The 12345-nt window shown below is 39.7% G+C and overlaps 1 protein-coding gene across 2 annotated transcripts; it reads right to left on the bottom strand.

Annotated features, from left to right (window-relative positions):
• Positions 1 to 79: 79 nt before the first annotated feature.
• On the bottom strand, positions 80 to 12126 carry FAM177B (family with sequence similarity 177 member B). 2 transcript variants are annotated; one of them, XM_055235010.2, is made up of 5 exons: positions 11350 to 12126; positions 4494 to 4682; positions 4132 to 4198; positions 1324 to 1421; positions 80 to 965 (listed from the first exon to the last, which is right to left on the bottom strand). In XM_055235010.2, the coding sequence occupies exons 2-5, from the start codon at positions 4665 to 4667 to the stop codon at positions 828 to 830; spliced, it is 477 nt and encodes a 158-aa protein (XP_055090985.1). In that variant the 5' UTR covers positions 4668 to 4682; positions 11350 to 12126; the 3' UTR covers positions 80 to 827. The 2 variants fall into 2 exon arrangements, with proteins under 2 accessions (XP_055090985.1, XP_063470033.1); XM_063613963.1 differs by lacking the exon at positions 11350 to 12126 and adding an exon at positions 6698 to 6775 and having other exon boundaries at positions 173 to 965.
• Between the last annotated feature and the right edge of the window lie 219 nt (positions 12127 to 12345).

Here is a 12345-nt window from a genome sequence, read left to right as displayed (position 1 = left end):
CGGGAGAAGTGAAACTGGAACTCATGTCTTACTACTGCAGGCCCTGTGTTTTTCTTTTGTTTGTTTTTTTTTTTTTTTTGGCTTCGTTTTTGCTATTAATGTATCACAGTTACTTTGGCCAGCACACCCTGTGTTATGTAACAATGATTTCCATGTTTGATCTTTCCAGGTTTTGAAAATTTCTTGACAAATAAATAAGAAAATAATCCATTAAAAATATTTTTTTCTAGAGCTTATATTATTTATCGATTGTTTTAATTTGGAGGGATGTACCTAATTCTTAAAGATCTTGATAATGATCTTAGAGTTCTTAGCAATGTTTACTTACTGTAAAACAATCCCCAACTAAGCCAGGGTGGTTGTTGGAAGTAAACACCTATATCAAACCGTGAAAGGGGATTTATTTAGACTTTGTGGTGCCCACATTTTCTTCTGAGGAATAGAGCTTCTTTACTGTACCCTTGTCCCATGACAGAGGATTTCAGCCAAAAACTCCCAGTCCCAAAGTTCCTTAAGGCATTTATGCTACTGTGCAAATGTCAGTACTCATGGGACTTGTATCACAGGGGTGGAGTTGAGGTGGGATGGCTTGCATATAAAAATTATTCTGAGAAAGTGTCCAAAATCACTCTCATCATTGCTTGTAATTCTTGGATGCTTGAGACTAAGTCACACGGAGATTAGGATCAGATCTGGCTCAGAAGTGCTACCTCTGGTGTTGTTGCCATGGTAATCAATGGCCAAGGAACAGAGATCCAGAGAAACTATAGTCTTTGCTGCCATCATGAGCTAGGATGTTCCACCAGACCCTCCCTGGATGAGGTGCTTCACGGGGAAATGGCCTCTGCCGTGTCCTGTTGTATGGTTCCATACTCTCGGACCCCAGACTCCAAGTGACACTTTTCATTAGGAACCTCAGCTGCCTGGGCCTTCGATCCATTCCCTTCACTTTTGTTGTCACTTTTCTGTTTTGGAGAGATATAAGAAAATGTTTAACTGTACAAACAAAGACCTCCAAACTCTCCCTCTTGTATATAATGCCCATGTAAGAAGCTTCTACTTTAAGCAATCTGAGCCTTCACACCCAACTACCTTATTCCACAACACAGCTCATGACATCCTAACTTCGCAGGAATGAGGCAAATATGAAGAAGTGTCCCGGGGTGAGCAGAACTAGAAAAATAAGTCAGTATGACTATGGGAGCTTGGTGAAATTATAGTACATAGGACCAGGTGGGAAAAATACTTTTCTATACCGGCCTAAAGTTGGAGCAACCAATATTCCCATCTCAGGCCCCTTGTCTCCATCAGAGTGTCACATACCTTGTTTTGTATCCTATAGAACTCGTTTAACACATACTGATATTTGGGTTGAGTAAGACCGAGGAAGACGGCAAATCTTCCACCAAGGAATTCACATACTAAAAGAAAGAACGAGCACGTGCATAAACTGAATTACTAACTAAAGCTTCGCATCAGTTGAGATGCCCAGAGTTTAAACTACTCCAATAGTATAGTAATAGATCACTATTACTATTAACTTCAAGGCCGACAAAACATTTCAATTGCCTTGGCCTCTCAAAAATTCTAGGATTCAAAGGAAATTTGTCAAATCTTCTATCTTTATATGGGATTATATATAAACTATTTTTTCCAGATGTATCTATCAGGAGAGATTTTCAATATACTTTAACAACAGGTATAGCATGGGTCCTGAGCAATCAGAACAGGTACTGCTCATTATCCCCATGCATACTGGCTAAACATCCACTCCAAGTACATTTCAAGTTAAACCCAAACTCAATCCAGTGTTACCAAGACCCACATCAGGAATTCTTCCATGCATCCGGACAGACTCCTCAGAAATCGTTTAAGGCCTTCTTTGTGTGCCTTCAGTAGCAAGGTGGCCTGCAGGCTCAGCACTGGGATTGTTAGTCAAGGATAAAGGCGTAGCATGAATAATGAGTGGTTTCCTAAAGATGTCTCCTAGGAAAGTTTTCCTTTACAATTAGAGGATTGCCGACAGCCTTCTCTTACCCCTCAATTATAGGACTTTCTGATTCCTCTGACTCATTCTACCTCTTGGGATATTGCTCATATAGGGCATCAGAATGATGCTGTTTTTAAATATGTCTTATCTTTTCATTAATATACTATCTCTTTGTCCTGTTTATTTGCTGCACTGCCTAGTATATGTGTAGAAGATAACTTTTTAAAAATATATTAAAATAAATCTTAGGAAGCTTTCCTGTTTATGATCTACTAGAATTTTAAATTGAAAAAATTAATTACCAGTGTCATTTGGGGTCCAACTCCATTCAAACAAAATCTCTGTGTAGACAGACCACAGCACTGACTGCTAGCATCTTTATGCCTCCACTACAATCTTGAAGCCCCAGTCAGGAGCATTTTACCACTGCAGTTCTGTTTGGAACTCACAAGGAAGCTAGGCTCACCATGCACCCTATCCCTGCAATCTTAAATCAAAACCCAACACACAAATCACTCTTCTTCTCCATACTCTCAATCCCATATTGAGTTTTGCTTCTCTTACCTGACCTAATCTTTTCCAATTCCCTCCCTCTAAAACATATCTTTTCAAACCCTTTTGCCTTAACCAAAGTGTAGAGAGCTCTCTGGAAAACAGCATTTTTTTTTCTGTTAACTTATTATGGTCAGGGTAGGGTTGGTATTCACTGGGATTTTCAATGAAACTTCCAAATCACTAACCCTCTGTGCTTGTGTAAAAGCCCTTATTTCTTGAACGTTCACACCATCTGCCTAAATCACCCCATCTTTACTTTTTACTGTAATCTAAAGACTCCCTGGACACTTTCATGGTCCTCAAGCTAGCCTTAGCCAGCCACACTTTCATAGCTCTCTTAAGGTGTCTCCTCCATATGTCAGCATGCCCGAGTCTTCCAGGTCAGAATCCCTATGCACTTCCTACCCTGGCAATTGTGACAACAAACTATAATTATGACCATGTTTGCTGGTCTATACAATTCACTGAATATTGAGCCCCTTGAAAGCAGAGACTTGTCATTCATCTTTGTGTCCCAGGGTCCAGCACAGTGCTGAGCATATAGTAGACACTTACTAATGTTTTTTAAATGAATGAATGGAGATCAATTTCTTTTTTTTTTTTTTTTTTTTTTTTTTTTGAGACGGAGTCTCGCTCTGTCGCCCAGGCTGGAGTGCAGTGGCGCAATCTCGGCTCACTGCAAGCTCCGCCTCCTGGGTTCACGCCATTCTCCTGCCTCAGCCTCTCCGAGTAGCTGGGACTACAGGCGCCCGCCACTACGCCCGGCTAATTTTTTGTATTTTTAGTAGAGACGGGGTTTCACCGTGGTCTCGATCTCCTGACCTCGTGATCCGCCCGCCTCGGCCTCCCAAAGTGCTGGGATTACAAGCGTGAGCCACCGCGCCCGGCCAAATGGAGATCAATTTCTAAGAGCTATTAATATAATTTCTATTTTCTCAGACTCTTAAAGTAGTTTGCCTTCCTATCGTATTCACAAGATGTGCAAGTTAGAAGGAAATGAGTAATTAGATGTTGTCAATATGTCTTAAAAAAATTGGTGAAAGTCAAGCAAAATAAGATTTAGTATTTTAGTTGTTATAAATATTCACTTAGCCCATTCATTATGCCCCTAGGAGGGATCAATAAAGTTCATGTTTATAATAAAGCAGTTATGATGAGGGAAGTTAGAAACTTAGAACTGTGTCATACAACAATAATTGTTTTTTTAACTTGGAAGTTTATTCAGGAGAAGAGTCAACTCAGGGAGGACTGATCATTGCCCTCAAATATTGCCCTCTGTCCTATGGAAGAGGCATCCAGACTAGTTTTGTACGGTTCTAAGAAAGATAAGTAGGAACTTTAGAAGTAGACAAAATTTGGGCTGAGATAAGAATTTCCTGATGAGAGTTGGTAAAAGATGAAGGGTCTGCCTGAGGATGCGAGATTCTGTGCCTTTGGGAATGAAAGCTTAGCCCAGATCTCACTTACTCAGGATGCGATGGAGTGGCTTACACAATTTGGAAGTCCCACATAACTCTGAGGGCCTATCGATATATATATATATATATTTGTTTAGCATAGAAAAAAATAACCTTAGCAGTACTTACTAGAAAATGAGGTGCTTGCTATTCGTCCCGCCCAAAATCGTACGTAGGGCCCCCAGGAAAGTTTAGACTGAAAAAAGGAGAAATCAAGATAGAGTAATTAATAAGAGGAATGTTGACTGTAGATTTGTTTTAATGTAGAGATTTCAAAATGCTCTATATAATATGTTCCATTTTCTCTCTCACAGATGAAGAGACTAAGATGATTAAAATTATAAGTTGCCTATGCATGGATCTAGAAAGCAAAAAAGGAGACCAAGGACTTAGCTTAAAGCTATTCTTTCTATAAACCTTGTCTGGCTGAATCTCTCGTTCATTCACCGCCTCCCCCACCATGTTCCCTAATATTGAGATACTAAGCTTACAGGGTCAAGTGTTGAATTTGTGCTCTGCTCCTCTTTTTCCTCTTCCTCCTCCTCCTCTGTGCTATATTCTTCCATGATGTCTCCGTCAACAAAATGGATAATCCTTTTAGGAGTAGTCTTTTTGGAAGGTACACTCTTCTCTAGGTCTAACTGCTGGAAACCATCTATCTCCATAATGAAACAAAACAACTAGAAAATTAAAAACAGGGCACCTTAGGGCAAGTTACCCAGAGCTGAGAGTTATCTAGTTATTTTCAATGGATAGTAAAGACAGAGAATTCAGAGTTTGTGACCTCATCGATTTTTCAAATCCAAAAAAGGACTGTTCTATTCTGTACCAAAATGAAAGAGATTTGATAAATAGCGAAAATGTGAACTTTCAGTCTTCAAACAAAAGTGTCAACAGTGTTTTCTTACCTTTTGTTAACGTTAAAACCCACAACTGCTAGTAGGAAGGGGTCACTGCCCTGCAGAAGTTTCTCAATTATTTCAATAAATATTGAGAAGCAATGTAGGAAATGGTTAAGAGTACAGACTTCACACAGACAGGAGAAAACATGTGCAAAGTATATATTTGTTAAAGGACTTATTTTCAGAACATGTAAAGAGCGATTACAATTCAATAGGTAAAAGGCAAATAACTCAATTAAAATATGGGCAAAATATTTGAGTAGAGATTTTACCAAAGATATACAGATGATGAATGTCATTAGTCATTTGGGAAATGCAAATTAAAATCATAATGAGATATCATAACATATCCACTGTAATGGCTAATTTTCTTTTTTTTTTTGAAACAGACTTTTGCTCTTGTTGCCCAGGCTGGAGTGCAATGGCGTGATCTCAGCTCACTGCAACCTCCGCCTCCTGGGTTCAAGCAATTCTCCTGCCTCAGCCTCCCGAGCAGCTGGGATTACAGACACCGCCTGGATAATTTTTTGTATTTTTAGTAGAGACAGGGTTTCACCATGTTGGTCAGGCTGGTCTCAAACTCCTGATGTCAAGTAATCCACCCACCTTGGCCTTCCAAAGTGCTGGGATTATAGGCATGAGCTGCCGTGCCTGGCCTAAAATTTTTTTGGGGGGGTGCAGAGACAGAGTCTTGCTCTGTCGCCCAGGCTGGAATGCAGTGGTGCCATCATAGCTCACTGCAGCCCTCACCTCCCAGGCTTAAGCAATCTTCCTGCCTCAACCTCCTGAGTAGCTGGGACCACAGGTGCATGCCACCAAGCCTGGCTAATTAAAAAAATTTTTTTTTTGTAGAGATGGGGTCTCAATATGTTACCTAGGCTGGTCTCGAACTCCTGAGCTCAAAAGATCCTCCCACCTTGGCCTCCCAAAGTGCTGAGATTACAGATGTGAGCCACTACGCCTGGTCTCTTAAAAGTTAAACATAAAATCTTGTAATTTCACATCTAGATGTTTATCCAAGAGAAATGAAAACGTATGTCTCCCTAAAGATTTGTATGGGAATAATCGTAGCAGTTTTTTTTGTGAACACCCCAAACTGGAGTCAACTCAATGTCTATCCACTGATGATGGATAAACAAAGTGTGGTCCATATATTTAATGGAATATTCTTCAGCAATTAAAAGTAATAATGAATATTTGCAACACTGTGACTCTCAAATGTATTATGCTAAGCAAAAGAAGCCAGGCACTGCATAGTATATAATTCCATTCATGTAGAAATTTAGAAAAGGCAAAATTATAGTAAAAAACGGATCACTGTTTGCTTCAGGAGAGTGGGTAGGGGGTTAAGATTAACTACAAAGTGACAAAGGGAGCTTTTTGGGGTGATGGAAATGTTCTAATAGATATCATGATCATAATGTCAGTTACTTGACCGTATAATTTGTCAAAATGAATCAAATTCTACACTTAAAATTAGTTCATTTTATTGTATTTAAGGTATATCTTAATAAAGCTGGAAAGCTCTGGAGACAGACTTCCTAGATTTAAAATCCTATTATTTAATATCCCGGTGTCTTGGTTTTCTTATCTATAAAATAACAGCATGAAATGATAAAGCGCCAACCTTATAAAATTGTTATGAAGAGTAAATGAGTAAAGACACACAAAGAAGTTAGAACAATTCTTAGCAAATGGTAAGTGTTTAATAAAAGCTGGCTATTATTAAGTACCTATAATTTACTGAGCAGTGTATATGTCAGGCAGTATTCCAATGTTGTGAGCATACGTACACATGTATTGTTGCTTTTTTTTCTTTTTTTGAGACGGAGTTTCTCTCTTGTTGCCCAGGCTGGAGTGCAATGGCATGATCTCGGCTCACTGCAACCTCTGCCTTCCAGGTTCAAGCGATTCACCTGCCTCAGCCTCCTGAATAGGTGGGACTACAGGCACCCATCAACCACCCCCTGCTAATTTTTTGTATATTTAGTAGAGATGGGGTTTCACCATGTTGGCCAGGCTGATCTCAAACTCCTGACCTCAGGTGATCCACCCGCCTCGGCCTCTCAAAGTGCTGGGATTACAGGCGTGAGCCACCACGCCTGGCCTGGTATTGTTTTAATTAATATTTAAGATACTTTAAGATTATATCAACAAATATGGCTGAACTGATGTAGAATAATTCTTCCTATTCCAGATACACAGAAATGCTGGATGGAATTAAATGAAAACATTATATCATAAGTACACTAAGGAAGTAGAAAAAAGAGAGAGACCTAGGGATAGAGATGAGAGAGAGAGGGGCAGTAGGTTGAAAGAAAGTCAGACAGCCTAGATGTCAGAATAAGAGAAAGAACAAAACTGTAAGTATGAGCTGAAGCCGAGATGGTTGCTGGGGGGTTCAGAACCAGATATAGGCCTTGGAGCCAGAGTTTTAATACCAATAGAGAGAGGAGAGTCCAAATCTCAGATCCCATGAGTGTGGAGAGCTGAAATGAAGCCACCTGCATAAAACTAAGATAATAAAATACTATCTTATCTATAAAATATGGACAGGAAAATCTACCCCCTGGCTTGCAAAAGTAGCAAAGTAATTTGCTATCTCCTAGCAACAAGGGTAGAAATAGTCACCTAAAAAATATTGGAAACCCCTGCCAGTACCACATGCTGGTGTGTGGCCCAAATTCATAGTCCTCATATGCTGTGAAAACCTAAGATGAAGCTGAGTGAACTAAAGGCAGTGTAATCCACTGAACTCTGTCAGACACCAAGTACAAAGTCACCTTGGAGGAATAATTCAACAAGACAGGGTATACTGAATCTCCACTAAAAACAATTCCTGGCCGGGCGTGGTGGCTCACGCCTGTAATCCCAGCACTTTGGGAGGGCAAGGCAGGCGGATCGCATGAGGTCAGGAGTTCCAGACCAGCCTGGCCAACATGGTGAAACCCTGTCTCCACAAAAAATACAAAAATTAGCCAGGCATGGTGGCAGGAGCCTATAATCCCAGCTACTCGGGAGGCTGAGGCACTAGAATTGCTTGATCCCAAGAGGTGGAGGTTGCAGTGAGCCGAGATCATGCCATTGCACTCCAGCCTGGGCGACAGAGTGAGACACTGTCTCAAAAAACAAAAACAAAAACAAAAACAAACCCAACAAATGCCTGCTGAGGATGTGCTTATTGTAAAAACTTACAAACTACATGAAGAAACTAGGCACCTGGAGGAAGGTTCAGCTGATGAGAAAACTGGGTGAGTCCTCACCTGAGAATCAGGAATGATAGGACAACAGGAAACATTAAAGTTAGTGTGCTTGATGTTAGGTTGGTGCAAAAGGAATTCCATTTTTTCCATTAAAAGTCATGGAAAAACCGCAATTACTTTTGTATTCAAAAAGGTAAAAGAAGCAAAATATAATATCCCAAAAGAAGGCTGACTTGAAAAAGAACAAGTTGCAGAAAAAAAATATCGTCGCATAGTGGTAGGTTGGATATTGATTAAGCATACGAAGAAATCTGAGAAAAGCTCTCACAATATAGTATAATTTTTTTTTCTTTTGATGGTTCACAGATTCTTTTATTAACAATCAAAAACTTCACACAATTGGAAAATAAATGTTTCTTCAATGAATAATCAAACAAAAATTATCCAGGACCTTATAGGATTTTCAGTATGTACCAGGCTTGATGCACATCTTAGAAGACAGGACATTATCTTGCTGGGATCATTAGGGTATGACTGAAAATGAGAAACAGTAATTTTTAAAACATTTACCTAATAATAGCTTTCCCAAACAGTAGTTCCTCTGAAATTAAAACAGGAAATACAATTTACGTTTATGCCTGGTTTTAGATATGACTCAATATACATCAGTTTTAACTTTACGGTTTGGTATTACTTTTTTAAAGGCGCTCAATAGAAATTCAAATCTCACTTTAAGACCATGAATTTCAAGTTGCAATGAAGTGTACAATAATAGTTGTAATTTCTCAACATCAAAGTTTAATTATTACAAAATAGCTCAAGCAACAGACAATACGGTATAATTTATGTTGGAGTGTGGGTGAGAAAAAAGAGATATATATTTAATATGAAAGAAAAGTTAGGTGATATAAAGGATAGATGAGAAAGTTCAGTACGTCTAATAGGAGTTTCAGAAGTGAATACAGGATGAGGGCTGTGGCTCACACCTATAATCCTAGCACTTTCGGAGGTTGAGGTTAGAGGCTCACTTGAGGCTATGAGTTTGGGACCAGCCTGGGCAACATTGTGAGACCTTGTCTCTATGAAAGAAAAAAAAGAAAGAAAGAGAGAAAGAGAGAAAGAGAGGAAGGAAGGAAGGAAGGAAGGAAGGAAGGAAGGAAGGAAGGAAGGGAGAGAGTTGAGCAAGGTGGTGCATGCCTGTTGTTCCAGCTACTTGGGAGACTGAGGTGACAGACTTGCTTGAGTCTGGGAGTTTGAGATGAGGTTGCAGTGAGCAGCGATTGTGCCACTGCACTCTAGCCTGGGCGACAGAGAAGATGCCATCTCAAAAAAAAAAAAAAAAAAGTAGAGAATTCAATACGGGGAAACTCCGTCCCTACTAAAAATACAAAAAATTAGCTGGGTGTGGTGGCGGGCGCCTCTAGTCCCAGCTGCTTGGGAGGCTGAGGCGGGAGAATGGCGTGAACCTAGAAGGCCGAGCTTGCAGTGAGCTGAGATCACGCCACTGCACTCCAGCCTGAGTGACAGAGTGAGACTCCGTCTCAAGAAACAAAACAAAACAAAAAAAGTAGAGATAAACAGTAAGTGGGAGTAATGTAATGATATATTCAGACCTATAAAAACTGAGCATTAACCATTCCTGCATCTTTATTGAAAGATTAATAATAGGAAATTCTATGTCAAGAAGAAGAAAACTAAACCCAGAGGTAAGAAAAAGTAAGATGTCCCAGGCATAGTGGCTCATGCCTATAATCCCAGCACTTTGGGAGGGCAAGGCTGGTGGACCACTTGAGGCCAGGAGTTCAATATCATCCTGGCCAACATGGCGAAAACCCGTCTGTACTAAAAAAAAAAACAAAAAAATTAGCTGGACGTGGTGGCCTGTGCCTGTAGTCCCTGCTACTCAGGAGTCTGAGGTGGGAGGATCGCTTGAACCCAGGAGGCGGAGGTTGCAGTGAGTTGAGATTATTCCAGTGCACTCCAGCCTGGGTGACAGATTAAGACTCTGTTTCAAAAAAAAAAAGAAAAGAAAAAGTAAGATGCAATAAATATAAGTAAAAGCATTAGTAAACAGGATAACAAACCCGGGCGCGGTGGCTCACGCCTGTAATCCCAGCACTTTGGGAGGCTGAGACGGGCAGATCACAAGGTCAGGAGATCAAGACCATCCTGGCTAACACGGGGAAACTCCGTCCCTACTAAAAATACAAAAAATTAGCTGGGTGTGGTGGCGGGCACCTGTAGTCCCAGCTACTCGGGAGGCTGAGGCGGGAGAATGGCGTGAACCTAGGAGGCCGAGCTTGCAGTGAGCTGAGATCACGCCACTGCACTCCAGCCTGAGTGACAAAGAGTGAGACTCCGTCTCAAGAAACAAAACAAAACAAAAACCAAAAGCACTATTTTGGTGGGGACAGTATAAAGACAAAACAGTATTAAGTATTAGATAATAACAAAAAATATGAGCTGACTTCTAAGTATTGTTTTGGGATAGGCTGGATAAGATACGTTGTTAAGTATGCATATTAACAATTGAAAGGTAACTAGACAAATAATGGAATTACAATGTATAGCTTCAAAACCAGCAGAAGAAAATAAAAAAGAAAAGAAACACTGTGAAAGAAGGCAAGAGAGAAGAAACAGTAAAGAAAAATCATGATCAAAAGAAACACTAAATAAAATATTAGCATTAATTCCAAGTAAGTCAATAATCATAACAAATGCAAATGGATTGTCAGTCATCCATTAAAATGGAGACTAGCAGATCGAATTTTAAAAATATGGGCAATGCAAACACGATTGAATACACACATATATATTCATATCTGCACATGCTTATATATATACAAATAAATCACCAAATCTTATTGCTACAATGCTGAGTTTAATGCCTTTGTCAAAGGTCAGAGTTGCAAAAGATCTGCCAAAGGTTACATTTGTCACCCACAACAAGGTGATGTGGTATCTGCCCTGTTTGGGGACCTCTGAATGGTACACATGGTTTCCCCTGACTTAGCAATGGTGTATCATAGAAAAACCTCAGTAAAAGTAGAAAGAGGTATTATCATTTAGTTTCTGATGCTAAAGAACAGCAAAAAATACCCATTTTAATTTGGAATGAAAGACCAACAATATGTTAAGCATAATACTATTGCACAAATAAATACTATCAGTGCCATAAGAAACAAAACACATTCTGCAACAACAAGCAAAAGAAAATAAAACATTTTCAAAAAGTAACTTACATAATTCCTCTGTATTTTTCTTTCATTAATTAGTGACGTTTGGTGTTGAAAGCAGTACAAAATTTGATGTTAGAAATTGTTCAATAGATGATAAATTTAAGAGTTAAGGGTTCTGTAGGCTGAGGCCATACAGTGCACTTGGATATGCTGACGTGGAAGTGTTCTCTTGCGTGTCTTACAGGGTGGAACGTGTTTGAGTTGTGGGAAGGTCTATATTTATACATCCAATATTAGCTAAGCCCAGTGGCTCTCAAAATTATTTTGTTATGAGAATCATCTGGGGGTCTTTTAAATCATTTCAAAGACAGGCCACACCTAAGACCACTTAAATCACAATCTCTGTGGGTGGAACTCAGGCACTAGTATATTTTGAAGCTGCCCAGGTCACCCCAATGTTCAGGCAAGTTTGGGGACCAGTGCCCTAAAGAGAGTGAGAAAAGAGGAAACTTTGAAACTGAAACAGAGACTTGTGATTTAGGGGTTTGGTGTATTGCAGAAAGCTTAAACATCAGGCTAGTTGTAAGACATCTTGTCTATTTTTTTTCCAAGAGGCTTTCTTGCTTCTACTTTCTAAACACTTCTCCACACTGCCCCAAGCTAAAAAGCTTAAATATCAAGTTTAAAAATAAGGGCTAATAGTCTCATTATAGTCAATTTACTCCTCTTAAGACTGTCCAAATTCATACATTTCCAAACCAAATGAAACATACGCACACCCTCATCCCCTGTACACCTGGCTTGCCTCTATTATCTTACAGACTGATGATATCTGTTGGCTCTCTGAAGAAAATACCAGTCTTCATTCTTCATGATTATGGTGTTGTGCATTAATAGCCATACACATCTTTAAGTTCAGAGGGCTCTTTGGGAGGTTGAAGGGGAGTGGAGAGCGAGACCGTGAATGAGCACAAGAGCGAGCACTAGCTAGCTCACAGTTGGTTTAGTGAATGTTTTTTCTGCCACCTAATGGGCATTTTAGAATATGCTATGCAAAAT

This window comes from Symphalangus syndactylus, chromosome 19 (assembly GCF_028878055.3).
Source record: "Symphalangus syndactylus isolate Jambi chromosome 19, NHGRI_mSymSyn1-v2.1_pri, whole genome shotgun sequence".
Taxonomy (NCBI): Eukaryota; Metazoa; Chordata; class Mammalia; order Primates; family Hylobatidae; genus Symphalangus; species Symphalangus syndactylus.
Note: the sequence above shows the minus strand (reverse complement) of the source record. Positions and strands in the feature narration are given on the sequence as shown.

Coding starts and splice junctions, on each gene's coding strand:
- FAM177B (XM_055235010.2), bottom strand. CDS start 4,667: ATGGAGATAGATGGTTTCCAGCAGTTAGACCTAGAGAAGAGTGTACCT. Junction 4,199..4,493: donor CAAATTCAACACTTGACCCT/GTAAGCTTAGTA, acceptor TCCTTTTTTCAG/TCTAAACTTTCCTGGGGGCC. Junction 966..1,323: donor TCTATAGGATACAAAACAAG/GTATGTGACACT, acceptor TCTCCAAAACAG/AAAAGTGACAACAAAAGTGA.